Source organism: Spea bombifrons, chromosome 2 (genome assembly GCF_027358695.1).
Source record: "Spea bombifrons isolate aSpeBom1 chromosome 2, aSpeBom1.2.pri, whole genome shotgun sequence".
NCBI lineage: Eukaryota > Metazoa > Chordata > Amphibia > Anura > Pelobatidae > Spea > Spea bombifrons.
Genome location: NC_071088.1, coordinates 136,048,200 through 136,076,036, shown reverse-complemented (window position 1 = coordinate 136,076,036; position 27,837 = coordinate 136,048,200). Strand labels below are relative to the sequence as shown.

General features: G+C 40.6%; 1 protein-coding gene across 1 annotated transcript; it reads left to right on the top strand.

The window, feature by feature from the left end:
* Positions 1 to 2,681: 2,681 nt before the first annotated feature.
* On the top strand, positions 2,682 to 26,363 carry PGM2L1 (phosphoglucomutase 2 like 1). The gene is made up of 14 exons (XM_053456630.1): positions 2,682 to 2,878; positions 4,787 to 4,954; positions 10,095 to 10,201; positions 11,696 to 11,780; positions 12,347 to 12,430; positions 12,851 to 13,044; positions 13,929 to 14,118; positions 14,493 to 14,590; positions 14,771 to 14,951; positions 15,855 to 15,948; positions 24,344 to 24,473; positions 24,856 to 25,045; positions 25,491 to 25,624; positions 26,113 to 26,363. The coding sequence occupies exons 1-14, from the start codon at positions 2,774 to 2,776 to the stop codon at positions 26,213 to 26,215; spliced, it is 1,863 nt and encodes a 620-aa protein (XP_053312605.1). The 5' UTR covers positions 2,682 to 2,773; the 3' UTR covers positions 26,216 to 26,363.
* Positions 26,364 to 27,837: the final 1,474 nt, after the last annotated feature.

Sequence of the window (27,837 nt, the reverse complement as noted above, 5' to 3'; positions counted from 1 at the left end):
GAAGGAAAATCCAATTAACGTTAAGCCTGCTCAAAGAACGAGACGCAGGATATTTAAATAATCTGTGCCTTGCTCGAGGTCCAAGGTTATTTGAACATTGCCTGATGTGACTTTACGCCCTGAAGGAATACGCCGTCCTTGTGTCCTGATATCCAGTTTCTGCTGGGATCTTGCAGCTTACCCCAGGCTAGTATTACTGGACTTCGCCAGGTGTCTGCCAAGTTTCTGTCTCTCAAGTTACGAACCTGAACAAGTATATCGCCTGCGCTCTGCCGGACTACTCAGGTTGCTATACTGTACGACCTGTTGTCTGAAATTGCTATTTGCTTCACAATCGAGGACTGTTTTGGCTTCTTCCGAGGCACGTTTTCGACTGTCTGCATGCTTCTCAGATCTTCATTGCCAACTGATATGCTTGACAATCACAGTCCAGCCTCTGTCTGGAGTCACCGGTGTCCAGTTCTCCTGGGTACCACCTCTACTACAAGCTCACCATCCCATCGGTATCGCAGATTTCATAGTAAATAAAGAAAATATTTTCACGTGCCATGTCTGGAAGGAGTGTTTACCCGAGTAAATGAAATCAAAGCACTTTCTCTTGATTAAAAGCAGCTCCCGTATGTGTAATATGATGTTCCATGCTGTTGGTTGCTTGCCTCCGTAAGTGGTGATTTCCATCGCTTCCTAGTACATAGGCTTGGGAGGTTTTGTGGACCAAAGCTCCCATCACCCTTTACCATAATGCTTATGGTGGAGAATGGAGATATAGCCCTCAAGACCAGCTAAATGTTGTTTCATTAGCGTACTAATGGAACATAAGTCATTTTATATGGTTAATATTACAGCTACTTATATATGATAACTTTACTAGGGAGTCCTGAGCGTCTCAGAAATAACCATATATATATATATATTGTCACAAACCCTGTTGCATGAGGGCCATACATGTCACATTTAGGGGTCCTAAGCACAGTCCTCTAGGGCAATCAGAGTCAGGAACACCAGTTTGCTGCAATACAGCGCTTTATTTTAACTGCTCAAACCCCAAAACCAAATCATAAAAACAAAACCTAGTTCCCAATTGGAGCCTTCTTTAACTGAACTATGCTGGTCCTGGAAAGGCTCTGGAAAACCTCCCCGAGACAGCACACAAAATGTCCAGGCAGGTATTGCCTCACTTGGCTCAGGGATGGTCTTCTTATTCAGGGCCTCTCCTTGTCTGGGGAGCACAGGGAGACTTCCTCTTCCCCCCTAGAGTCTCCCTGAGTATCAGACTTCAGGGGTTTTTGATGCCCAGCACCTGTGCCTGACGCCATCCCCATAGAAATCCCGTACCGGATCCTCCAGACTTCTAGCCTCCTGGAAAAGCCGGCATGGATTTTCCACAGAATGGGGGAACGGAGCATTGGCCCACCCTGCTCTCCAATTGCTCCACCCCAGGGACCCATATTTACATTCTGGATAGCACCTGTACCCAAATGCCAAAATAAGCATCTCCCTGGGGTTTACACTGTCACATGATATATATATATATATATATATTGTTGTGTTTTTGGGGGGCTACGTGTTCCTTTATATCATGTAAAGTGATGCATGGCTTGATGTAACCCATTGATGTCCCCGTGGACATAATAATACGTCCACAATAAAAGGTGTAAGGATGACCCTTAGGTTGCCGACATCCACCAGAGGCACAGACGAGAAGCATAAAGACTTTCATTTTGCACTGAGAATAGCGTAACAAAAAAAAAAGAAAACGTGAAAAAAGAGGGAAAAAACCCTTAACCCAAAACAAAAAAATAATAAAAAAAAGCACATTAAAGGATACTATGTAAGGGACGGATGTGTCCCTCTAACACTTAAAAACCTATGTATTACATAAACTGAACATAAACTGGGTTATTGTTTAGCTTTGGCGCCTGCCGTGAAGAAGAAATCCTAAGCCAAAGTACAGAAATTCTAAATATTTCACTAAAAACTATTATGTATTTCTGTGGTTTCAAAAGAAGACCCTACTTCAGTCTAATGTCTCACGGGTTTGGGTACATCACCGGTAGAAGGGGAAACACGGCTTAGCAACCATACGGTAAAAATGGCAAAAATGCTCTGAAATAAAAAAAAAAACACCACACAATCGGTCCCAAAGGGTTAAACACTATTTAAATTGCCACAGCCTTCCACTCAATAGGTGATGGGAGACAATACGTGGCAGAAAAGTGTTCCTATTGAAATCAATGGGAGCATTTTCCATGCAAATGCACACGAGGAGGGTCTCATTAGACCCCCCTGAGCCGCCATTACTTATGACAGGATATGCTAAGAATGACATATGCATGGAAACTAGTTTGGCGGGAAATTTGGACGCCAGGTACATTTATAGGGATAATGGCTCCAGTGTCCGTTTAATAAGAGTATGGTAATTTATGTTTTAATTTAAATGTCACAGATATGTGCTACACCAGCTAGTTGTTAGCTCCCTCACGGTCAGGCGCCGGTTTGCAGCCACACAAACGCCTAGTGGTGTCTTTTGTACGCAACTACGCATGCGCTACGAGACCACAAGATCTGCGGTTTCGTGGGATTCTCTGCGCTTGCGCAATACCCTCACCCAGCCAAGCGGCGCCGTGAGCTCAGCTTAGCTGTCGTCTCCGCGCATGCGCAATGTGCCCGCAGCTTAGCTATCAGCCTGTGGCGTAGACAGGTCGCTTGTGTATCCCGGCGAGAGGCTCGGTGTGTTTAAGCGGTTTGTACGGACCGAGAACCCGGTGTGAAGATGGAGGAACCCCCGGGGGATGTGAACTCCAACCTCCTTATCCGCAAGTCTACGGGGGACCCGAAGCTCGATACCGCTGTGTGGCAGTGGCTGCAGTGGGACAGGGTGAGTGGGGAGACCGGATACACAACATCGACACAGCTCGGTACGCATCCAGCGGCTGGGCACAGTGGACCCACACAAGTACACACAAACACACAGCCATTACACGGACATCAGCTGCCATGCACACGGTACCCACACGGCCCGAGAGACACCACACAGGGTCATACGCTGTGTAGTCATTACTCACCTGCTTGGATCTTCTCCCATCCTGGTGTTATGTGATGGGACAACAATGCAACAGGTTGACTAGTGATCTCAACACAACACAATGATACACATCACACAATAATACATAATGATACACAGTATCACACAAAAAATATATAATACACATTGATACACGGCATCTCACAATAACACAACACAAAGTTACACACAGAATGCTGCCACCTGCCTGGTTTGCTTTGTGGATCCCACTGGGGGTATCTGTCTGTCTGCCTGCCTGCCTGTCTGTCTGTCTGCTGCCTGTCGGTCCCTGTGTCATGTTACACCGAGTAACATCCACCCCACCAGACATCCAACCGGTGCCCTGGGCCCCCTTCTTCGCTATTATTATTAATTGCCGTTTTTACAGTAATAATAGTTTATTCACTAAAAGGGAGTTGGCAGGAGAAATGGGGTTTTAACTCCCGACAGTCACAAGCAATGACCAGGCCCTGTATAATGTATAATTCAATGTGAAAAGAAGCTTTGCTGATTTAACTATACATCACCCAGGGCCAGCCGAGCTCTTCATGTAGCAGAATCTCACTAGTGAAGTCAATGAGCTGTAACCCAACTCTCCCTTTAGTGAATAGATCCCGCTGGTCCCTTCACGGCAATAAATACACCGTTACGTCTTAGATCCCTGTATAATAACACACGTGCCATCCGCCCCGCTATGCATAGCAGTGCTGGACACCAGCGTCTTAGTCGCACCTCTTCTAAACGCAGTTTTTAGGCCGCGCACACGATAGCCCGCCGGCCTGTGGAATCTGAATTTTCTTTACGATGATTCTGTGGAATAGAATTTTTTATTTCATATATTTTTTTCATTTCATATATATATATTTTTTTAAAATTGATTTCCAGAGAATGCTCTCATTTTAATTGCCTCTCCCCCGCTCTTGGCTGTGGCCAGCTTGCTGAGTTATACCCGAATTGTGTGGAAAAAACGCAAATTAATTGAGAAGTATATATTTCGGGTTCCGAAAGTTGTGTGTTGGGGTTGAAAACGTGCTTGTGGATGAAACTGCGTTGGTTGGCGCTCCGATCATGATGTTACTCTTCTTTTATGACTTTGTATATTGATCGCTGACCGTCCTTGGGCTCGTCTTAGATTCAGGAGCCGTATGCTTATCCCATTCATGTTTAAATCCCCTCACTCTATTAGCCTCTGCCACCTCTGATGGCTGGATGTTTCATGTATCTACTACTCTAGTAAAAACTCCCTTACAGTCATTTTGCACTAAGGTCCTTTTTTTGTGTGTGTGATAGATCTGTAGAAATCAGTCCTGGAGGCTCTAGCCCGTAGGTACTTGACCAATGCTGCATGGTTCTGATCGTTTGGCTCTGTGGTTTTCTCCATTGAAATCCTCATTTTATTAATTGCCCCCAGTCGGGGTATAATGCCAATAGCTGTGTGGCTTCTCATTCTGGATCCCACCCTTCAGATGGGACTTCAGTGGATCCTGCGGTTCCCTGGCTCTGGGCATGCGTTATGAAACTTAATCTACTTAATAATATAATTTTAATAATATAATATTTAATAATAACGATTAACTCTTTATATCCCCGTGGGCACTGCGACGCTTTGTTGGGTGAAGGCGCTCGGCCCTGTTCTTACTTTTAGTGGCTACGATGCTTTTGCTGATATTATAAATGAATCGTCTAAATCCCACGTTCTCCTTTTTTTTGTTTCTGCTGCAGAATCCTAAAACTAAAGCCCAGATAGAGAGCCTCTTACACGATGGGAGGACCAAGGAGTTACGGGAACGCCTTTGCTGCCGGATGTCGTTTGGCACCGCCGGCCTGCGCTCGGCTATGGGTGCCGGCTTCAGCCACATCAACGACCTGACGGTCATACAGACGACGCAGGTGAGGAGCTGGCCACAGGGCAACCGGGGCGAGGCAGACCTCGCTGCTTCAAAGAGGGGAAGCCAGGCTGTGAGTCCATGACTCCCAACGAAGCCGGCGTTTCTATTGGCTGTATACAAGTCGGCGCAGGGCAGGCGGCCAATAGGAATACTCTGTAAATGGTGTGATTCCACGCACCAGTGCTGTTACATGCTGATGCCACGTGTAGACTCGCAGAAACTTTGTACTTAATTACGCTTAAAAGCTATACAATTGGCTCAGATCAGTGCAAACGCCAACTCCAGAATCTCCACGTGAATCCAATATTGTTATATAATCATCTTGATTCACACCTTGATTTTTGGTGTAGAAAAGTCCGTCCATTAGGCTGTTTCACGGTGTCTGTAGTGCGATGCAATAAGGCATTCTCGGAAGGTTGTGTGTAAGAAGTGGTCCGAGTGTAAAGCTAGTGTAGAATGCTAGCTTTACAAATAGAATGCTCCTACTTGTTTCAGCGCTCAGTTTGTTGCCACGGCGATAAAACAGCTTTTCAGATTTAGTACCACAATCACTTTCTATACATAACCGCCATAGATTAATGTGCAGATCATCATCAGTATGAAACTGAATGTTGTGGGGCTTTGGATTCTCATTTTTTCTGCCCTAAAGATCTCTCCACTCGCCCTTAAAAAGGCGGCCAGAACCAGATAACAATAATTATCCATTTAACAAAAGGGATGACTTAATAGGGAGGTATAATCTATAATATATATATATATATATATATCTCATAGTATAATTTGAGTTTTGAGTTCTCGCTCAGTCTGAGACCGATCAATTAGACAAACACTCTCCTTATCATACTGCCTGTGGGAAACAATAGAATGGCCCAGTCTTAGTCACCACCAAGATACTCTGACTAATTAAAGTCTACGGAGGGATGGACTTCATCAGCACTGCCATAAAGCATCAGCTCAGTGTGGTGTTTGAGCCGGGAAAGTCACCCAAAATATCACATGACTGACAGCAACGGCGGCTCCAGGTCTGCAGAAAAAGGGAGTCTGACAAAAACCTGGTTTTATCTCATTTTGTCTCAATGACAACCAACATTGTTGTGTACAGCGCTGGGGGGGCTTATATTGCTCTGTACAGCGCTGGGGGGGGCTTACAGCACTGGGGGGGCTTATCTTGCCATGTACAGCACTGGGGGGGCTTATATTGCCATGTACAGCGCTGGGGTTTATGTAGACCCTCTATACAGACCTGTTACCCACGCATTCACGCACCAGGCATGTTCCGTTGGTGCAGGGCCGTTGATACCTCCGTTGTGCGCTGTCCGAGGTGCTGATCTGCCGTATCCGCTGTCTCTCTGCCCTGTCTTTTCTCCCATTTCAATTACCTTAACTATCTAACCCGACGTCAGTAAGTGTTTATATCACGTTAGTTTACCGTTTGGCGTCATTAAGAGTTACTGCGGAGTCTTTTTCAATTAGAGATGGGCAAAGGTTAGATAAACGCAAAGCGAACGCTCGCCGAGTAAATGAAATGAAATCGGTCCCGGAGTTAATGAGGGCGCAGTAATGTTATCATCGGTGTTCAAACAGAGTTTATCTGCCGTTGAATATATCAATATATCATCACGTTAGCCGTATATTCCTGTGTTTGTATAAGCGTTGGCTGGAGGTAACGGGGGGGGGGGGGGGTGAGCTTGTTTCACCTTAAAATAGCATATGAACCGTGTTGGGCATTGCAAGCTGCGCAGGTCTTTGATTTAAAGCGTTTTTGGCCCAATAATGGATTCTAAAGATAAAAAAAAAAATATAAAGCTTCACGTTATGCAGGTTCTAAGAACAGTTTACAGGTCAAAATATCACCAACCGGCTGTATGTGTGTGAGGATCTGCGTTAAAGGGATGCTCCTGCAAAGATCTGCCCTTCACGGGGTGTCCTCATTGGGTTTTTAGGCACATTTGCTGTCATGGACATTAAACTGTCCCTTTAAGTTGATGCCCTTGGTTTTGCATCGATAATGGTTTGATTGACGGTCCTGGAGGTTTGGTTGTTTATCGGGCAATCAGAAGATAGAGGTTCCTTTAACACAATTTTTATGTTAGTATGATTAAAATACATCAACATATGGTGGATGGTGGGGAAAGCGACAAATGAGGGGGGGGGATTCTGCAGAATCTCGCCTTGCATTTACGAGAGGGCATCACAAAAATGTAAAGGTACGATTCGGCTATCATATGCGTTTGCCCCCTTTCCCCACACAGAGGGTCCTTGCTACTCAGTGTTTTAAAATACATTATTCCATAGTAAACTGTCCCTATAAAGACACTCCCAACCATCATGTGTACATTAATGCATAGGATGGGTGTGTGGTTCATTTTGCAAATGCTTGGGAGGGTATTCTGCAGAACCCCCCCCATATACTTGCCTCTTTCGCCTTCGCCAAGCCAAATGCCCTGTGGGAGATGTGTTCGGCTCAAGATTAAGCAGCCCGATTGATTTTTGCAGCCTGGCTACAATAAAATACAGAGGGGTTAGGGTTACTGGATGCATTGTGTTGTAGTAGGGCTGTCAGGGACATTAAACTGTCCTTTTAAAGAGCATACGATGGCTGGAGTGTCACTTTATACAGTCATTTCTGTTGGAAATCTGTAACCCCATTTAAATCATTTTATTTCCATGTAAATATTAGACTCTTATTTTAGCTTGTATCCCATTATGTTGGAATTTGGCGTATCAGAGTCTGCGTTTTCCAAGGATGGCGGATCGCTCCCTATTAGTTAATGTTAAAGCTTGGAAAGCAAACACTGCTGTTCAGTAACGGGATCACGTGTAGACCGTGCGTGCTTCCTGCGTGTGTCGGGCGTGCTCAGCACATGCTAACTCTCGTTTCACAAGCAGCACGGCGGCGTGCGCTAATAAATCTTCCGATTGTGTAACTGCTTTGTGTAACGAGTCCTGGCCGGGTCTGAGCAGCATGTAAAAAAACCTTTTCAGAGGTTGTTGACAACCTTTTCTCTATTCAAGGACTGATTCCAGGATTAACCCTGTAGCTCCCAAATATATGTCGGTGCAGTGTGGGATTACAAAGGGTAACTGTGCTTTATTATGTAAACTTGTGTGTGGGGGGGGTACTCTGTAGCCGGATTATATAGTGCATATGTATGGGGGAAAAGATTCCAGCTTGTGACTGAACCCCCACCCCCCCCATTTGGATTCTTATTAGTTTTTTAAGTCTTTGTTATTGCCCAGTACAAGATCATTTGCACACCGTTTTTTTTTTTTTTTTTTTTTTTTTACAGTTTACTTATCAACATTTCTGCTTGCTAGACTTGTGTCTGAGGCCCAAAATAGTTGCTAACAAATGTTTTCGGTTTTTGTAGAAGAATTCAGTTTCCTGCCTAGTGCCCTTTCTGCTTGGATGAAATTCTTTTGTTTTTATTTTTTATTATTCGGAAACTCCTCTCTATCTGTCCCCATTCCTTTTTGTGCCCCCTGCCTTGTATCGCTTCTCACTTACCTTCTGCGGCAGTTTCTGGTCTCATCAGATCTCTCTCGGCAGATGCAGCGGCCATGCTGGCTGGGAGGGGGTGGGGGAGTCAGTATGTGAGACAGGGTAAAGATATTATTAAAAGTTTTACAGCAATGCAAGGTAGGATTTGCTCAGTTTAGATAGCATTCCTCCCTAATCATAGCTGGTTTAAGCCTGTATGACACCAGAAAAATAACAACTCGTGATTACTGGCAACCGACCCGGAAAAGGGAGAGATGAGTCATTGTTGGGGGTCCCTCCTCATTATCGGAGGTTCGTACAAATGCACAAAACAGGCAATTTTCGTTGAAAATCAAGTTGGAACAAATCCAAATTTACATTTACTGTGTCTTTCAGAATTTGGATAGTAATTTAATTTTTTTATATGCTGTTTTCTTTCTATACTTTTTTTTTTTTTTGTTAAATAGATTTAAAATCTGAAAACATAAAAGGAGGACAGCAGGACAAACCTGAAAAAAATACTTATTTTAGAGTTATTACTGTAGCTTTAAACCTTGCAGTATTAAACTCTCAATACTGGTTTCGGATTACTGGAAACAACAAACTTGTGCAAGTGTAAAATAACTGAGAAAGTTAACTGGGATTCTATTCTGACCGTGCAAGTCCGTAGTTACAAGGATCATTGTTATATAATGTTGTAACATGCTTGGGAAATCATTCATAATCGTTCTCTGGTCTGAAGCAGGCTGGACGGACCAAGTTCCGCATTCCTCAAAAGCTTTAGATGCTTTGAGCGTTTTTAGAACCAAAACATCGTAAGAGTCGGGCAGTATCGGCCGTTCCGTGTTCTAAATTGCAGGTAATGACAAGCGAGGAGGGTGAACGCTTTGCTGCATAGACCTGAAACCTCAGCCTCCTGTAACTCGTGACCAGTCTTCAGTCGTAAATCCCAGTGAAGAGCTGGTTATTTTTGCTGATGGCTGTGCATGGTGAAGGACTTCCACAAGCAGAAAATATTTTGGCTGGAAAAAAAAGTTTATTTAAAGGGACATTCCAGCCATAAAGGTGGTTAAAAGGCATATCATGGGGCAGAGTGGCATATAGGGGGACACTTACACACCCAGACACGAATATACCCGCTTAGATACCCAGGCACTAATATACACTCAAGCAATTAAGGCACTTCACTCACTGCGATGCCTCAGCAGGCGCTTAGTGCAGCTCCCACGGGATTACGCAATGAAGCTATGCGACCGCGCTAGGCCCCGCCTCCTCCAGAAAATTACCCGGGGTCCCGGTCTTGCTTCTGATCTCTCCGACCGGCTCTGCTTCCCCGGCAGTGGGCGGGCTATCCCGGCAGTGAGAAGGTACGCGCAAATGCAACCTCCGCTGCTGTCCGCACTTTCGCCAGCAGCAGCTGAGGTTACAAGACAGGAGGATCCAGGTCCCCTGCAGCGCTGCGGGGGATCTGGATCTTAGTCTCATAGTCATACCTCTATTTGAGGTCTGATTAGAAGACCACCCGATTATAAGACGAGGGGTATTTTTCAGAGCATTTGCTCTGAAAAAAACCTTGTCTTATAATCGAGCAAATACGGTATAATCATTGTACATTTTCTCACTTGAATGTTTCCCACTTTATATCAATGTGTCTACGCAGGGAATGTACCTATACCTGGAGCGATGCTTCCCTGACGCCATGCAGAGGGGCGTTGTGGTCGGATATGATACTCGTGGGCAAGCGACCAGCAACTGCAGCAGCAAGAGGTGGGTAATATCCATGTCGAAAAAAATCTACATTCATCGTGACCGTAGCTGATTAGGTTTAAAAAAAAAAAAAAAAAAAGACATGAGTCTATCAGGTTCATCCATTCTACAAACCCATATTAGTTCATCCAAAAGAAAGTAAAAGTAAACCGACTGAGGCCCACCCTGGATCAACATTCCCTTATCTACTTTTACCCGTGATCACCCTTTACTCGTTTCATATCTAGAAAAACATCTGTTTTACTATATGACGCCATCAGCTGCAGACAGCTTCCCATAAAGTTACTGAACGTTACTGTCCTAACAGTCACAGACAGCTGAGCCCACGAACACGATCCCGGTGGCTAAAAACAGACCCGGAGGGTGCGACACATCGTAAGACGAGGACGCCACGCGTCTCCAGTTACTGCCCCCCAGAGAGCGTTTTCATTTCTTTCATCTTAAGGTTCCTCCTTGACTCTGTTCGTTCTGTTACGTCGAGATTGGACTAGCCTTAACCATCCTGTTAGCAGTGACCCCACACATGGGGCAGATTAAAGCAGTGGTGTCTTTAATATTCAACATATGGAGGGATTTGGCTTTTGATGTTTGCCACATCTCCATATATATATATATATATATATATATATATATATATTAGTTTATTTAGCTTAAGGCTACAAATGAAAGGGGACATGCTCCCTCTCGGATGATCTCTCTGTCTCATTTATACTCTATATACTTTGAAATGATTGCAAAATAAAAGCCCACAGGGTGAAACTAGAGGCTTTAGAGACTTTAGATGTAACGGCAGGACGTTTTGCGTTACTGAGAGGATGGTTGATAAATGGAACAGCCTCCCGGTGGAATGTAATGGTGAGATTGTGAAAATGCATTGCATATGGTTGTTTCGAATACAAGATGGTTTTACCGTCATGAAAAACTAGATGGCCCGAATGGTTCTGCTGTGAATTCATTTTACTTGTAAGGGGAGTAAAAAGTTGGAACTTCAATGGAAAAACAATAATGCCGGGTTTTCCATGCTTAGTGTTAGAGGCAGCCTCTTTATTTGCTGTTCCTGTTTGTCTTAATACATGCCAGGCCTAAAATTGTCATTTCCATGCCTCATGCCCATTCCTACCCCTGCTGCTCATACTTGACATCAGCGAGCATAATGAGGGATTTTCCCTTCTTTTTTTTATTTCTTTTTTTTAAATGTTTTTATAAAATGTCATACAACCCACCCCTCTTTCATTTCATCCATCCCTTCCTTAAAGTTCCTCGCCATCCACTCCTCATTTCTTATTATTTTATCTCATGCCACAAAAACCCAGCCATAATTTAATCATTTCCCCATCAATCAGGCCCGCAGAGGCATTTGGGGGAGGCCGGTGAGCCGGGTGCAAGTGACTTGTGGTTCATGAACGTTGTTGATGTTTTATTTGCCAGCAGACGCCTTGCCGGGGACAATCGTCGCGCACCTTCAGCTGACATTTTTTTATATTGTCCCCTTAGACTTGCTAAGCTCACTGCGGCCGTCCTCCTAAGCAAAGGCATCCCGGTGTACCTCTTCTCCAAATACGTCCCGACTCCCTTTGTGGTAAGTACTTCACGCTTCGATCGTTGGGATATATAACCTTTCGTAAGAAAAAAGCGAATTGGGGGAAAAAAGGAAATCACCGTATTAAGCCGAGAGAAAACAAAGTTTTAAAATTATTGGGCTGAGGTCTCTTGGTTTCTCGGGATTTGTGTATGTTTTTGTCGATTTCTGTTTGTCTTTAGTTCTGTATAATTAATGGAGCGGATTCTAGTTAGTTAACTAGCTAGGAAGGTTGGTATTTTTCTGAAGACCATTCACAGTTGTATGTACATCTCCTCAGTCTCTCTATCGCCACCCAGTTGCCATTCCTGTTAATGTAGCATCAATGTGTGGGCCAACCTTCTTCTAAAAATGTGGATTCCGCCTATTTTCTGTGAACCGAGCACCGGGGCTTCAGATAGTTCTGTGTAGGAAAACCAGTGGAGCGAGCGTCCCAGCAACGCTTATCCTAGGGGGAAAACCCCTCGCGAGTGGTTACTGGGAACTCTCAGCCTTTATCTGACATGTGCGTTATTGCCTAAAAAGCCTATCCTAATAGCGTAAAATGCCTGTATTGGTCCTTCCAGCCCTACGCCGTCAGAAAACTCAGGACTATTGCCGGTGTTATGATAACGGCTTCTCATAACCGCAAGGAGGACAATGGTTACAAGGTAAGCAGGACTTTGATGATTTACACAGTTACATATATATCTTCACTGTCCGCTTATTATAGCGCTATGGAATCTGCCGTCATTAAATAAATGTAACAAAGCTGTCTGGGCATTAGTGTCCTTTCTTATTAGTCTGTAGCCGCTTCCCAAAACGAGACCCTGCCATAGCTTTATGGAAGCCCAATGATATTTTGTGAAATATTATAAAGTGCAAATTATCAGCATTTTATGATATCCTCTTGTGATGGATATGTATTTAAAGGACTGAATTTAGCATCGGATGTAAATTAAGGCTTATTTTATTTAATGATCACAAAGGACTATCCATAGGAAGCCTGATCAGAAGTCCAGTCTTGCGTTGATTATATATATATTTGTTATGGGACCCTTATTGAGACCCTTGCGTTCCCCTCCGCAAAGGTTTATTGGGAAAACGGAGCTCAGATCACATCTCCGCACGACAAGGAGATCCTGAAGTGTGTGGACGAGAGCTCCGAGCCGTGGGATGATTCGTGGAGGGAGAATCTGGCAGAGAGCAGCCCCCTTGTGAAAGACCCTTTGGAAAATATAACCAACAGCTACATGCAGGATCTGAGCAGCATATGTTTCAACAGGTATCTTCCCCTTAAAGGCACAAACTGTTTACAGTTGATGGGTTGTTTTTAAATCGGCACAAATTTCATTTGACTAATAATGTGGAAAATAAGATACTTACAGAGATGGTGAACTTGTTTCAATAACGTTGGCTTTCTTGATAGAAGCCAAAGTTACTTTTAGTTTCCCTGGGTTTTCAGAAGCCAAAATGCATCGCTCACAAACGGTAGAGTGGATCTAGTTAAGATCCCCTGCGTTGATCTAGGCAAAAATACTTAGTTAGTTGCTACCTACATTCGCAGGACGTGCAGGTCGACCTGAATAAACGGTTCTGAAATACACACCGCCTTCTAAAATACTTCGGAGCTTGTAACGATACAAATGCTTTGTTTTTTGTCTTTTTATCTACCGATAGTTAAACCTTTATTTAATATTAAATAATGTTTATAATTATCATACAAATCATACAATTATAATAAATAATGGTTAAAAAATAAAGTAGCACAATAACAAATATCTGCACTGTGTGCCACGTTTGAGTGATACAAATGTGTCAGACCTCAGTAATGTAAGAAAAAGTGTATCAATTACAGTGAGGTAAAGGTTTGTAGCCTTTCCTTTACTGTGCCCATAAAAACATTCAATAATTCCTAATAAAGGAATTACTGGATGATTTTAATGATATTTCGTCTGACCATCTCGTCTTTGAAGGTGTGCCAGCGTTTTGTTATCACCTGGGATGTGAACAGGAGTAGAAGTGCCAAATCTGCTGAATTTAACATTTTAGTAATTAAACTCCCAGAACCGTAATTTATTTTTTATTTATTGGGAATACTAATCGCCATGTGACTGCACCTCGAATCATCTAATACTTTGTCATTGTCTTTCCGTTGTCTTTCTACAGAGAGTTAAATATGAAGACGCCGCTGAAATTCGTGCACACGTCCTTTCACGGAGTCGGTCACGACTTTGTACAGTCTGCGTTCACCGTCTTCGGCTTTCGCCCGCCGATTCCGGTCCCCGAGCAGAAAGACCCAGACCCAAACTTTTCAACAGTGAAATGCCCAAACCCAGAGGAGGGGGAGTGTGTCCTGGTATGGGCAATCTCTTCTGTTCCCAATATACTGGTTTCTGTTATGTATTGTTGGTAATGCTATTTATATGGGTTAATATAGAACAAGAACAATCGTTTTTGGCTGATTTGGAGTCTTATATTCTGCTATAGCTTTTTAAGATTTCCTTTTTGCATTGACACTTCTCTATAGGTTTTGTTATTTCTTAAACATTTGGTGCCCCTGTGTACCGAATTTTTTTTTTTAAATATATTTTAGCATAGATTGTTTCACCTATTAGGACTAAAAAGTCTTATTTTTTCTATACTTCTGTGGTTTGAGAAGAAGGCCCTTCCTAATTTGTATGGGTAATGGAAGTGATCGTAATGGAAGTGATCTTTGATGTTTCACTCTAGGAGCTGTCTCTAAGACTTGCCGAGGCGGAGGGAGCTAGGATGGTATTGGCAACAGATCCAGATGCTGATAGACTGGCCGTCGCCGAGCTGCAAGACACGTACGGCCCTTATGCATAATTACATATTCTACCTAAACCTGTCCTTTATATTACCTGGTTTGAGAGAGGAGGTCCCCTTTAAAATATGTTCTGTATCCCATGTTGTGGTCGCTTCCTTCTGACTGCAATTTAGTTCTGCCTGTGAAGCCCTGGTGGTGATCTTGTGGCTTTGCTTTGCAGAGGTCGCTGGAAAGTATTCACCGGTAACGAACTGGCCGCGCTTCTGGGATGGTGGCTGTTTTTCTGTTGGAAGAAGAATTGCCCGAAGGGGTCAGATGTTGAGGACGTTTACATGCTGGCGACGACCGTCTCCTCAGTCATTCTGCGAGCCGTCGCTGCAAAGGAAGGCTTTCACTTTGAAGTAAGCAAGATAGAGTCAACAGAGGGCAAGGGAAACCATTTAGGGCTAGTAGAGCAATTTGCCCCGCTTTGAAAGACTGATCTTGTTCTTCTTCTCTGGGTTATACGATTTTTTTAGCCAATTAACACATTCTCATGTTCTTTATGCTTTCGTTTAGGACTTGGAGACTTCAGTCAAAGGTGATTCCTTTTATTGGGCCAACGTAGGAAAAGATGTAGAGACCTCGAAATTTTGGGAAAGGTATTGAAATTTTGAAATGACGCAACATCCTTTTCTATGTTGGCCCAAAATAACCTTCACCTTCCACAAAAGAAACCAATCTCCTCTTGGACCACAATGGCGGTATCTGTTTTGCTTACAGTGTTTAGAACACGTACCAAGTTCTCTGCCGAAACATTGTACATCAAGGAGGTCTTGCTTCCACCGATATATATATTGCCAATGGTCTTCTTTCCATATCCTTATGCAAGTCTGGACGCGTCATTATATATTTTGTCTCTGAAAGACTTAACCTGTCCAAAAGGAACCAAAAACCTCCAGCTTTCTATTATGCGGAACACGGGGGGAAAAGGGGTTTTTCTACTAACAATACCAGGAAGAACTTTCACAAAGAGCTTAAGAAAAGCTGCGTACATCGTGGTTTGTCTTCTTTCCTCTGGATATGAAAGTGCTAGGAGTGCCGTGTCCCCAATTGCAGACACCCCCAGGCTCTAGATAAAGAGCTGGATCAGTAACTATTGACCTTTTTATTATTATTTTTTTTTAATTGTACTTTCCATTTTGTACAGAGGACTCCTGCCCCATTTCTGTGAAAAGAACAAATTAAGAATAGCAATGCTTTTGCTCTGCACATAATCTTTACAAGGATTCTGTTAAAATCACGATTGTGTTTATTTTCCCCAGGAAACCTTGCCTGGATTTAAATGGATTGGAAACAGAGTGAAAACTCTCCTGGATAATGGGAAAACAGTCCTGTTTGCATTTGAAGAATCCATAGGTATCCTACTTTGCTGCAGTGTTTACGTGACATCCTTATAAACTGCTTATAATTAGGGAAATGTATTTGTTTTTGGTATGGATAAAGCTATTCGTATGTGACATGATATAGTGGCCAAAATATAAAAATATATTTAAAAAAAAAAATCCTAAAAGGGCCTCCCCTTAGTGAATATTACCAACTGATGTGGTTAGCCCTTTCTTATGTGTGCATTTTAGAGGAATAAATTCCCTAAACATAGAAAGTACCTGGTTTTGCGTCTCGGGTGCACCTGCTTTTGATGATTACACATTTCCGTCACTCGGGCTGAATGTGATGGGAGTCTGTAAAAGCCCCCTCCCTTTTGTTTTAATAATATTGTGTGGTTCACATAGGGGGTACATGTGCCAGCAGGGTTCTATATCATATTTCCTGCAATACCGACCCCTGATCCATCAATGCCATTACGTTCTTGGTCATCGTTGCAAACCCTGTTTTCCTACAGAGTACGCCGTATGTAGTTGGGACTCCAAGGATTAAAGAGCCGTTCCAAGTTGTAGAACGTTTGCAAGGAGTATCATTCTCCAGGTCTTCTGCAGCTTCCAACTACATACCCCCCCTACAGTTCAGCTGCCCAAAGCGGGGAAGCCTTCGTTAACGGGGCTGTGGTTAAAGGCAGGGTCGGGGCAGGCTACCTCGCAAAATATTGAAGCAGAACGCAAGGATATGACATAACATCACAGAGGTCTGCTTCAGTACATTGATGGGCAGCCATGTGGGAGCCGCAATGGAGGTCTGTGCTGGAAAAGTACATACCTCGACCCATCACAAGCTAAAGCAAGTCAGGCCAGACCCAGTAGTGGCATCTGGCCTGACTTGGCTTAGGTCTTAAGAATGGGACTGGTGCAAGTCACTACTATAAATGGAGTCTTCTTTTTCCACCATGGATCCCTCCAAGGTGGAAAACTCTACCCCCCTTGTAGATCTGTGGCACACATAATGTCATAATAAGGTTACGTCACTGTTTCTCTTTTTTTTTTTTTTTTTTTTTTTTTTTATTGTTCTTTTTAACAAAAAAATCCACATCACTTATACATATCAACATATTACAATAACATCACATAAAGACGAGACAAAAAAGAAAATATATAAACATACCGTTCTATAGTCAATATACAAAAATGTTGGAAATCGCCATACACAGGAAGATCAAGAAAAACAAAATTCAAGAATCCAGGGGCTATCTATTACTCTTACTCACAGAGAAGAACGCTCAAGGGCAAAATTTATTCTAATATATCCTTAGAAAACACCAAAGACCATTTATTCAATGCCTGAGAGGCTATTAATTCTTGTTTACCTTCCAAAAGACCTTTTTCCATCTGTAATTGAAAGTTTATTTGGAATTTCAGTTTTTCCCAATATGGAACTTCTTGATTTTTCCAATTACGAGCCAAAAGAATTTTGGCTGCCATTAAAATATGAAAAGCTAAATATTTTTGTATATTATTTTCATTCTTCCATAGTAAATGGAGAATAAAGCTCTCCATTGAAAAATGTATTCCAGTGATCTCTAGCAGATCAAAAACTGAACTAACCATACGCCAAAATTTATCAAGTTTATGACAGCTCCACCATATATGGACATAAGATCCCTTCTCCTGATTACATCTCCAGCATAAACTAGAGACCCGAGGAAACATCTTATTCAACCTTTCTGGGACTAAATGCCATCTATTCATTATTTTATATTGTAGTTCGATCAAGCTTAAACAATGTATATTTTTTCTTAACTGGGAGAATGGTCTACACCACTCCTCCCAGTCAATTTGTTGTCCTATATCATTTTGCCATTTTACATATGCTCCTGGTTTTTCTCGAAAATCCTCTTCATCACATACCTTACTTTGGATCACTTTTCTTATGCTTATTTCCTGTTCCATCAAAGATATTATCCTACCATTGGTCTCGTTGTATAATCTCTTCTGAGACTCTATATAATTCTTAATACGTAAGTAGGTAAAACTGTCTTGCCAAGATAGATTAAATTCTTCTATTAGCTCCTCAAAAGGTCTAACCTTATTTTTTCGAACCAGCTGGTTGTATTTCTTTAGACCCTTTGCATACCAATTGGTTATATCCAGATCCCTAATATTCATCTGGAGAAACTGTAAGGAAGCAGTTGGTAACATAACACAGCCTAGCTTTTTTGATTTTCTATAGCCTTTCCAAAATTTCAACAAATTTGATAATATTAAATTAGTTTCAGCATTTTGTATTTGGGAGTTAGACGACAATAAAAAACTTAAGTCTTTCGTTTTTAATATTAAAGACTCTGTTTTATACCATGCCTCATCTTTGGTTATATCTATTAGCCATTTTGAACAATGATAGATCATTGCTGCGTCATGATATTTTTTAATATCCGGAAAAGCTATTCCACCCTGAGCTATATTTTTCTTCAATGACTTCATAGATATTCTCGGGGGTTTATCCCCCCATATAAATTTGGTAAAAACCCTTTGTATCTCTTTTAGCCATAACTTAGAAAACGAGAGAGGAACCGATCTAAACAAATATATCCATTTAGGAAGGATATAAGATTTAAGAGTATTTAACCTTCCCCACCAAGAGATCTCTAAATTTGCCCAAGACCTTAAGGTAGCTGAGGTATAAGCTAATAGGGATTTAAAATTGGTTTCTAATAATTTATTAGGGTTTACTGTTATTTTTATCCCTAAATATATTATTTCTTTAGTTACCCACTCAAATGTATAATCATTTCTTAGGGTCTGGATAATAGGGTCTGGTAAATTTCCCAAAATTGCACTCGTTTTTGATATATTCAATTTATAATTCGAGATATTGCTATACGTTTTTATTTCTTTTAGTAAGTATTCAACTGACATAACTGGGTCCTGAACCGTAATCACAATATCATCGGCATATAGCATTATTTTCCCTTCCTTACCCTCATTTAAACAGCCTCTAATAAAGGGATGATCTCTTATATTTTGAGCAAGTGGCTCCAGAGAAAGAATATATAGAAGGGGAGATAATGGGCACCCTTGCCTAGTTCCGTTCTTGATCGAAAACCATTGGGATGATATTCCCTGACTAATAATTCTAGCAGTAGGGGAGACATACAGAGCCATTATCTTATCTAGTATATCACCAATAAATCCATATTCTTCCAATGATGCTTTCATAAATTTCCAGTTAACCCTATCAAAAGCTTTCTCAGCGTCTAAAAACATAGTCATCATATATTCACCACTCTTTTGATTAATATCCTGAATATGGATCAATCGTCTTATATTACTACTAGAAGATCTTCCATCAACAAAACCCACCTGGTCTTTATGCACTAGAAAGGGAATTATATTTTTTAATCTAGCTGCTAACACTGATGCAAATATTTTTGTGTCCGTATTAGTCAGGGAAATTGGTCTATAATTGGAGATCTTTTCCGGGTCCTTATCCTGTTTTAGAATGGGAACTATATTTGCTTGCATCATTTCCCGTGGAAAGTGAGTCTGATTTCCTATTGAATTATAGATCCTACTTAGCCTCTGGGCCAGTTTCTCCTTTAATATTTTAAAAAACGAATTCGTAAATCCATCTGGGCCAGGGGCTACATTCTTCTTCAGTTTATCAATTATCTGTCTCACCTCTTCTGGATTAATTGGACAATTTAATTCTTCTAACTGTTCCTTAGAGAGTTTAGGCATATTTGATTTCTTTAAATAATTATATATAGTGGTACTTTCTGTCTGATCTGGGATATTATATAAAGCTTGATAGAATTTTCTAAAAACCACCCCTATATCCTGTGGTTTATAAAAAGACTTACCCTCATCTATTATTTTATAAATACGTTGAGAGGCTACTTTTTTCTTTAGTTTTGCTGTAAGAAATCTATCTGTTTTATTATTCTTATAATACCACTGTTGGTTTAATTTTTTAAGATTTTCCTTTATTTTAGACATATGGTGAGCATTAATTAAATTTGTAATATTTGTAAGCTTCTCTGTAGTTTCTCTTGAAGGAGATTGTTTATTTTCTTTTGAGAGACGATTAAACTCTAAATGAAGCTCTGCTGAGGAAGAAAAAGATTGTTTTTCCTCCCTAGAACTTAACATTATTAAATGCCCTCGCATAACACACTTGTAGGTGCACCAAATATTTAATAAAGAAGTTTCTGAAGTGTCATTCTCCTTAAAAAACAGATCTGTCATATTTGCCAAATATTCCTGATTAGCCACATTATGAATAATATTATTGTTCAGCCTCCAATCTCTTCTCAGAGTTTTAACATTTTTTCCATAAGTTGACATTACTACTGCATTGTGATCCGACCACGAAATTTCCAAAATAAAAATTTTTTCTATATCTTTTATGAAATTCTGATCTCCCAAAAACATATCAATTCTTGAATATGACAAATGCACTTTAGAAAAATATGTATAGTCTCGTTCTCCCGGTTTAAATACCCTCCACCCATCATACAAGCCATGCTCTTTTAATAACTGTTGGAATTTCTTTGCCTGCTTTGCTAAATCCAGCGGACATTTAACTCCAGATTGGAACTGTTTATCTAGACTTGTATCCGTAACCATATTGAAATCACCTGCTAATATCATCTGTCCCTGTCTAATTTCTTCAATTTTATTTAATAATTTCTTTAGACAAGGCTCTGGAGTTCTATTAGGGGCATATATATTCACTATTGTATATAATTTATCATCTAGTCGGCAGATCAAAATCACAAAACGAGCCTCTAAATCAGCCTCTTGATGTATATATTCAAATTTTACTGTTTCAGAAATTAATATTACCACCCCTCTTTTCTTCTTATGGTCTAAAGAAGCATTTACCGCTACAAAGTAGCCCCTTATTTTCATTTTCTTACTATTAATTTTAAGCCAATGGGATTCCTGAATTAAACCCACATCAATACGTTCTTTCTTTAAAGTTTTAGATAATATCTCTCTTTTATAATTAGTATTTAGCCCCTGGACATTTATAGTCATCCATTTGACCATAAGTTCGCACAACTTTTTAATTCCTTAGTATGGCGAAATTCCTTAACATTAACATAAAAACAACACTTAAAAAGGACGACATATAACAAAATTACATGAGGAGAGGAACCTCTCCTACTCCTCAGTGTACGCGTCTTCTCCCACATTAGGCGCGAATATATAGACTCTATCTAAGTCAAGAATAAGAAGGGTTGGACTCGACGGGACTCTCTATAATTTCCAGCATACATTATATATATATATAATTCATGTATTACAGCTTCTCCCTTATCACAAAATAAAATAAACATAACTCATTCATATCCTAAATCAATCTCTGACTATTGTATTAGGACCACAGGGAAAAAAAAAAAAAACACATATATATTTCAAGATAAAAGTGAATCATCCATAACCATGGATACGTATAATAGGCTTATAGTGAGCCTAGCTGTGACAATACAAAACCACTTCAAAACAAAAAAAAAAAATAAAAATAAATAAATAAATAAAAAAAAAAGGATATATCACAGTGAAAGTGAATCATCCATACCAATGGATACGTATAATAGGCTAATAATGAGCCTAAATAAATCAAACGTGAATTTATCCACAATGAAAGAGTATCATCCATAACTCTGGATACGTGGGAAAAAAAAAAAAAAAAAAAAAAAAAAAAAAAAAAAAACATAAATATATATCAAAAGTGAAAGTGAATCATCCATAACCATGGATACATATAATGGGCTTATAGTGAGCCTAGCTGTGACAATACGAAACCCCTGCAAAACCAAAAAAAAAAAAAAAAAAAAAAAAAAAAACACATAAATATATATCAAAAATAAAAGTGAATCATCCATAACCATGGATACATATAATGGGCTTATAGTGAGCCTAGCTGTGACAATACGAGACCCTTGTAAAACCAAAAAAGAGAAAAAAAAAAAAAAAAAAAAAGGATACACATATCTCCCGGTGAGAGTGAATCATCCATACCAATGGATACGTATGATAGGCTAATAGTGAGCCTAAATAAATAATCGTGAATTTGTCCACAAAGAAAGTGTATCATCCATAACACTAAATACGTGAAGGAAAAAAAAAAAAAGAAAAAAAAAAAAAAAAAAAAAAAATAGCACGTATATAAATAACAAACTTAAATTAAAATTACACAAATAATTTCCCTCGCTTATTTCCAGCTAACCTACAAATCATAATCCTGATACACAGAAATAATATATTTCTTTATGCTTCTCCAATATCTCCTCTATAATATAGGACATGAGAAATGATTTTTCTGTTAATAACATAAATTTTTTTTTTTTCCTTTCTTTCTTCTCTCTCTTCTTTCTCTCTTTCTTTCCTCTTTATACACCATCCTCAATGTTTTTAAGACGTTCCAATTGACTTTTAGCTTCTTCCGGTGTTTTACATGTCCATCTGGAATTGTCTTTATAAATTATAAGACTTACAGGGAAACCCCATCTATAAGAGATATTTTGAACTCTCAGTTCTTGGGTAATTATAGAGAATTCCTTTCTCTTTTTGCGGGTATATACAGATAGATCTGAAAATATCATAAGTTTCTTGAATTTTTCTATTCTCGGTTGATTAGCGAAAGATGCTTTTAAGATCAACTCTTTATTCTTAAGATGCAAAATTTTAACTATTACATCCCTTGGAGTAGAAACTGGAAGACCTTTAGGTTTCGAGATGCGATAAATTCTTTCAAAAATTTGGTCCTTTCTTTCGAATTTTAATCCCATGCTCTCAAAAAACTCAATTAGGTATTCTTCTAGATTTCCTGATGGTATCTCTTCCGGTACATTCCTTATCCTTAAATTCTTACGCCTCATATTATCTTCAAATATTGATAATTTTTCTTCCAGGTGGGCCATTTTATCCTCTATGCTTCCTATAGCCTCTTTATTTTTGTTTACTTGGGATAAAGTTGTATCAATTTTTTCTTCCAGTTTGATAACTCTCTCTCCCAAACTGTTAATGTCTTTCTTTATTTCTTTCGTGTTATTCTGAATCTCCAATTTTAATTGCTCCAACATCTGAGCCAAGCTATTGTTCATTTGTTCAGCTGTAATAGGTACGCTACCTGAAAGATCCAGCTGAGGATCATCAGTACTTGATAGGCCTGATTTGTTTATTTCATTTGTCCAAACATTAGGACTTCCAGGTTGGTTGGAAAAATCTCTTGAGACTACTGGCGAAAAAAAAGCTGATGCATTGTAGTCTTTCTTTTTTTTCTGTTCTTGCTCTTTATCTTTAGCAGATCTCTTATCTTTCTTCATTTTCGTTTGACTTCTCAAAACTCAGCATATACAACAGGTTTCTCCAAAGTTTCTCTAAAGATTCTCCAAAATGATCAACACAATCTTCTTTATTAGGCCCTAATCATTCGCCCATATTCAGAGCTCACCATTTTATATTAATTTAATCCTCTTTTCAGCTAGATCCTCTTTTCAGCTTCAAGAACATTCCACATAGCTACAGGTCACCGAAAAAAATTAAAACAAAAAAACTATTCAAGCCTTAGAGAGGAACTTAATTTTGAAAAAGAGTCCAAACATTTAGAAATCCTCTTATTTATATAATAATGTCACATCTATTTCAGCCGTCTCCACTCTTTCAAACAGTTAATGATTAACTCACGGCTTTCCTCACGGTTCACTCACGGGTTTTCTCAGTTTTCCCAACTGTTTGTGAGGCTTAAGAGGTTAAACCATAAATATATTACCGCTGTCTTTCAGGTCAGGACAGATCATCTCACGTTCTCTCTCCCTGGACGTCACGACTTTCTCGGCTGCACATTAAGACCCAAACCACCAGAGCTTCGGCCAGATATTTATTTCGCGATGTTTCGCGGTGTTTCGCGGTGTTTTCGCGGTTGCCGCGACTTCCTCCACCCAGACTAGCAGGGGGGGTCGCGGATACTCCCGCCAAAGATTTGCGGCCGAGCCGATTGAAAAAAGAGCCGGTCCCAGGCACTACACAGCCGAAAAAACCGCCGATATGCCGCATTGGTGTAACGAGTCCCGGCGAGCTTCAACCCCCCTACTCACGGAGCATCACGTCGTGCGTCCTCACGTCATGACTCCTCCCCCCGATTACGTCACTGTTTCTCCTCGTGTTTTGGTCGTTCTATGTACCAAAATAATACAAACGTTTTGAACATTAGAGATTCTTAAGGAGAGGGTACAGAGCTGGTCCGGTGCATCTAGAAACAGGAGCTCAACTCGCTCAAAAATACCCAACATGGCTGACCAAGATGTACTTCGATTTGAGTGGAATTTAAGTTGGATTTCTGAGTGCAGTCTCCTCTTTAACTAGAAGTTAGGATGTGCAGGCCGCATAATCAGATCTTAAAACATTTTCTCTAGGCTTTATGTGCGGGACGCAGGTGCTGGATAAGGACGGAGTTAGCGCCGCGGCTGTGGTTGCTGAAATGGCGGCCTATCTGGACACCAATGGTACAAGCCTGATGCAGCAACTTATCAAGATATACGAAAGGTAAGGATCTCTAGCGATGCTGTACTCGCAGAACTCCTACTGAAAGTTATCGCCGTGTTCTAGATCTATCAAGCGTAAAAAGAGTGCTGCTGTGAAAAATATAAAGCCCTCGCGCACTTTCAATTCTTCTTTCTTCTACTTTCTTCGGACATTATATTAACCTTTTGGAGACCGTAGCGGTCTATTTCTCTGGGCAGGCTTCGCCACAGGCTGCCTCCGATCACGGCTTTCCCGAGGGGAGCTTTTAAACTATTTTCAAGACAAGCTGCTGGACAAACAAAGCAAATGTTAAGGGGAAAATTCTAATAAACTTATTCATGCTAAGTTTTAAAGGAGGCAGCTTCCCTTTTTTTATATACATTTATTTTGTTTACCTTGGCAGATATGGTTACCATATTGCAAAAACCTCTTATTTTCTTTGCTACGACCCGGCGACTATCAAGAGGATATTTGAACGGCTGCGGAATTACGGGTCCCCGAAGAAGTACCCCGAGTTCTGCGGACCGTACGGCGTCCTCCACGTCAGAGACGTAACCACGGGCTACGACAGCAGCCAGCTAAACAAGAAATGTGTAGGTGCACGTAGTTCTTATTTGGATCCTGCAATAGGAATTTCTTGGCATTTAATGTGAATATGAATCAGTTTAATTAAGTGCAGGAATTCATGGTATTCTGGTTAAAATTTACTTTACGTGAACAAAAACTTACATATTGACCATTTGGCCCATCTAGTTTGCCTCCCAAGATAAGGTATCCATGCTTGGACCTAAATGCGATAAAGAACAGGTTATGCTTTGCTACTGACTGACCCATCATGATGACCTCCAGATATGACTATGATGGACCAGCCCCAGTGAGCTTCTCTTGCCCGAGTCAGACCTGCGTAACGCATTAACATGGAGCAATTTCAGTGACATCTTTCACGGGGCCGGACCGGCTGTACCCGTCTTGCAGGAGATGCTCACCGATGTTGGCCCTTCGTAATGCATAGTCTCACCGGCCTTCTGTCGCTTCTAGGTTCTTCCTGTGAGTAAGAACAGCCAGATGATAACCTTCACGTTCCAGAATGGCTGCGTGGCTACCCTGAGGACCAGCGGCACAGAACCCAAGATCAAGTATTACGCTGAGATGTGCGGCTCGCCGGGGCAGTGGTGAGTTCTACAAACGGAACGCGTTCTGTTTGGGTCACAGACTAGACCAACACAGATAATGTTCACATTTTTACCATCATGGTTTTCACTCATCAGCCATTTGAATGATGTTGGGATTACTGGTCTTAGATGCAACACAAAGACATAAAAGCATAGGAAAAAGTTTGGCCGTGTCTTAACAGGACACATTGTTTCTTGGAGGTCTTCAGAATAGAAACGGCAAATTTCAGGGTGCCCAACATTTTCTTTAAGTCTTGTTTTTATTATAAAAAAATAAATTTAATTTTCTTTCATTTTAGCTTTATCTCATTCTATCAGGGTGGACTTTAGCAGTGAAGTTCAAGGGTGTTTTTTCTGTGGAACCCCTTTTACTTTACCGAGTGAAATCAACAACAAACATTGACAGAAGATCTATGAAATTTACACCTATAAGAAGCCTGGAGTTCTAATATTTATTGTGTTTTCTTGTTTTTATTTTATACTTCCAGCGACAAGTCATTTCTTGAAGAAGAGCTAAGAAGAGTCATTGATGTCCTAGTGGAGAATTTCCTGGAGCCCAGCAAGAATGGGCTGACATGGCGCTCTGCGTAGACTCCACCGACACTCGATGAATTCGCCTTGCACTCCGATAACCTTTAAAGAAAGGTGTCCGTCGTCGGAATGGCACAAGACATTACCAAAAAATGCAAAACAGAGCATTATACAATCATTCATGTTCCTCCACGACACCATCACTCGTGTCTTAGAGCACCAGAGGAATGTTTTGTTTTTTTTATATTATTTTTAAAGGGATGTCTTTATATTTCAAAGTCTGTTTTTTTTTGTTTTTTTTTCCATGACCAAAGTGTTTCTAAGTTATGTATATTTCCTTGTACGTTTTTCCGCTGATGACTTGATATTCGAGGCCTTGTCTCATGCTTGCGTGCGGTTTAACGAGCTATATCGGCTAAGAAGGCAATAATGCGTTTCAGCGTGTTACCGGAATGCTTATCGGTTTTTATTCCCTTTACGATCCACTCGTAGAGCTTTCTGAGCTCGTTGAGTGTAGGAAGGATGAATGCGGAACGGAGGAAAGGATTGTTACAGATATATTTCTTTTCTTAAATGTGTTTGTATTTCCGTTGTGACTTTGTCTTAACTTATTGTTTGCGTTTTACTTTAAGTTCCTCCCTTATCAAGCATACTGAAATGAAATGATCAGCCTCCCTCGTGCGTGTAGTTGTAAAACATTATAGTTGAAGCATTTTTTTTCCAGTTTAATTGAAGCTCGCTCTTGCTTTAGTGCAAAACCATAATTTTGCTGTTTAATCGTGTGGCATGTACAAGCGAGGATGCTGTAAATATGGCTTTTTTATTGGGCTGAACAGGAGTGGAGTTCATCTGGACGGAGAGACCCTCGTTATAATCCACTCATTGATTGTTGGCCTATCTTTAAACCATTGCACAGGGGCGGTTTCTAAATATATTTTATATACCACTGATGTCTAAGGGATTACTTATTAGCCACTGAGGTTTGTCGAGCTTTAATGTGGGACCAGTGCAAGGGTTAATAATTTAGGAGAATCCAGCCGCAGGAGAGTTTTCACAAGATGAACGTTCAGCCTTGTTAAATTCTTAAAGTTGAGTTAGAAGATGGGATTTTACCGCACTCCTGTAATTTGCTTTACTATCCAAAACAAGTTGTTACGGCCCCCTTAAAATATAGACAAGAATACCCAAAGATGAGAAGAAAATTATGTAAAAAAAAAAAAGACAATCCTTACATTTTCGGAACTTTTGCATTAAAAGTTTTATTAGCCTGAATCCTTAGCAGCCAACTGTTTATACTAAGACACAAAACTCCAGTCCTTGTCCTCGAGGGCCAAAATTTTGGGTAATGCTAGGTTTTAATTTAAAATTAAATACTTGCAAGGAATCCGCAGAATTCCTGACCTGTTTGCGGCTGTTGAGGACTGGAGTTGTGGAGTCCGGATAAACGACATGCACTTTAGAATAACGGTATAAATTCGGCTGTTATTGTGGCGGTATTTCCATTATATTAGAATAACCGAGTTCCCGCAATGTTGCGCATTAAATTTATGCTTAAATCCAGAAAAAAATAGCAAAATGTGCCTTGTAAGAATATGGCTTTGCAACTATCTCTGACCTACAACACCCATGACTCTTAACCTTTGACCAAACCGAGATTGAGAATCCCGTGTTGTATTTTCGGA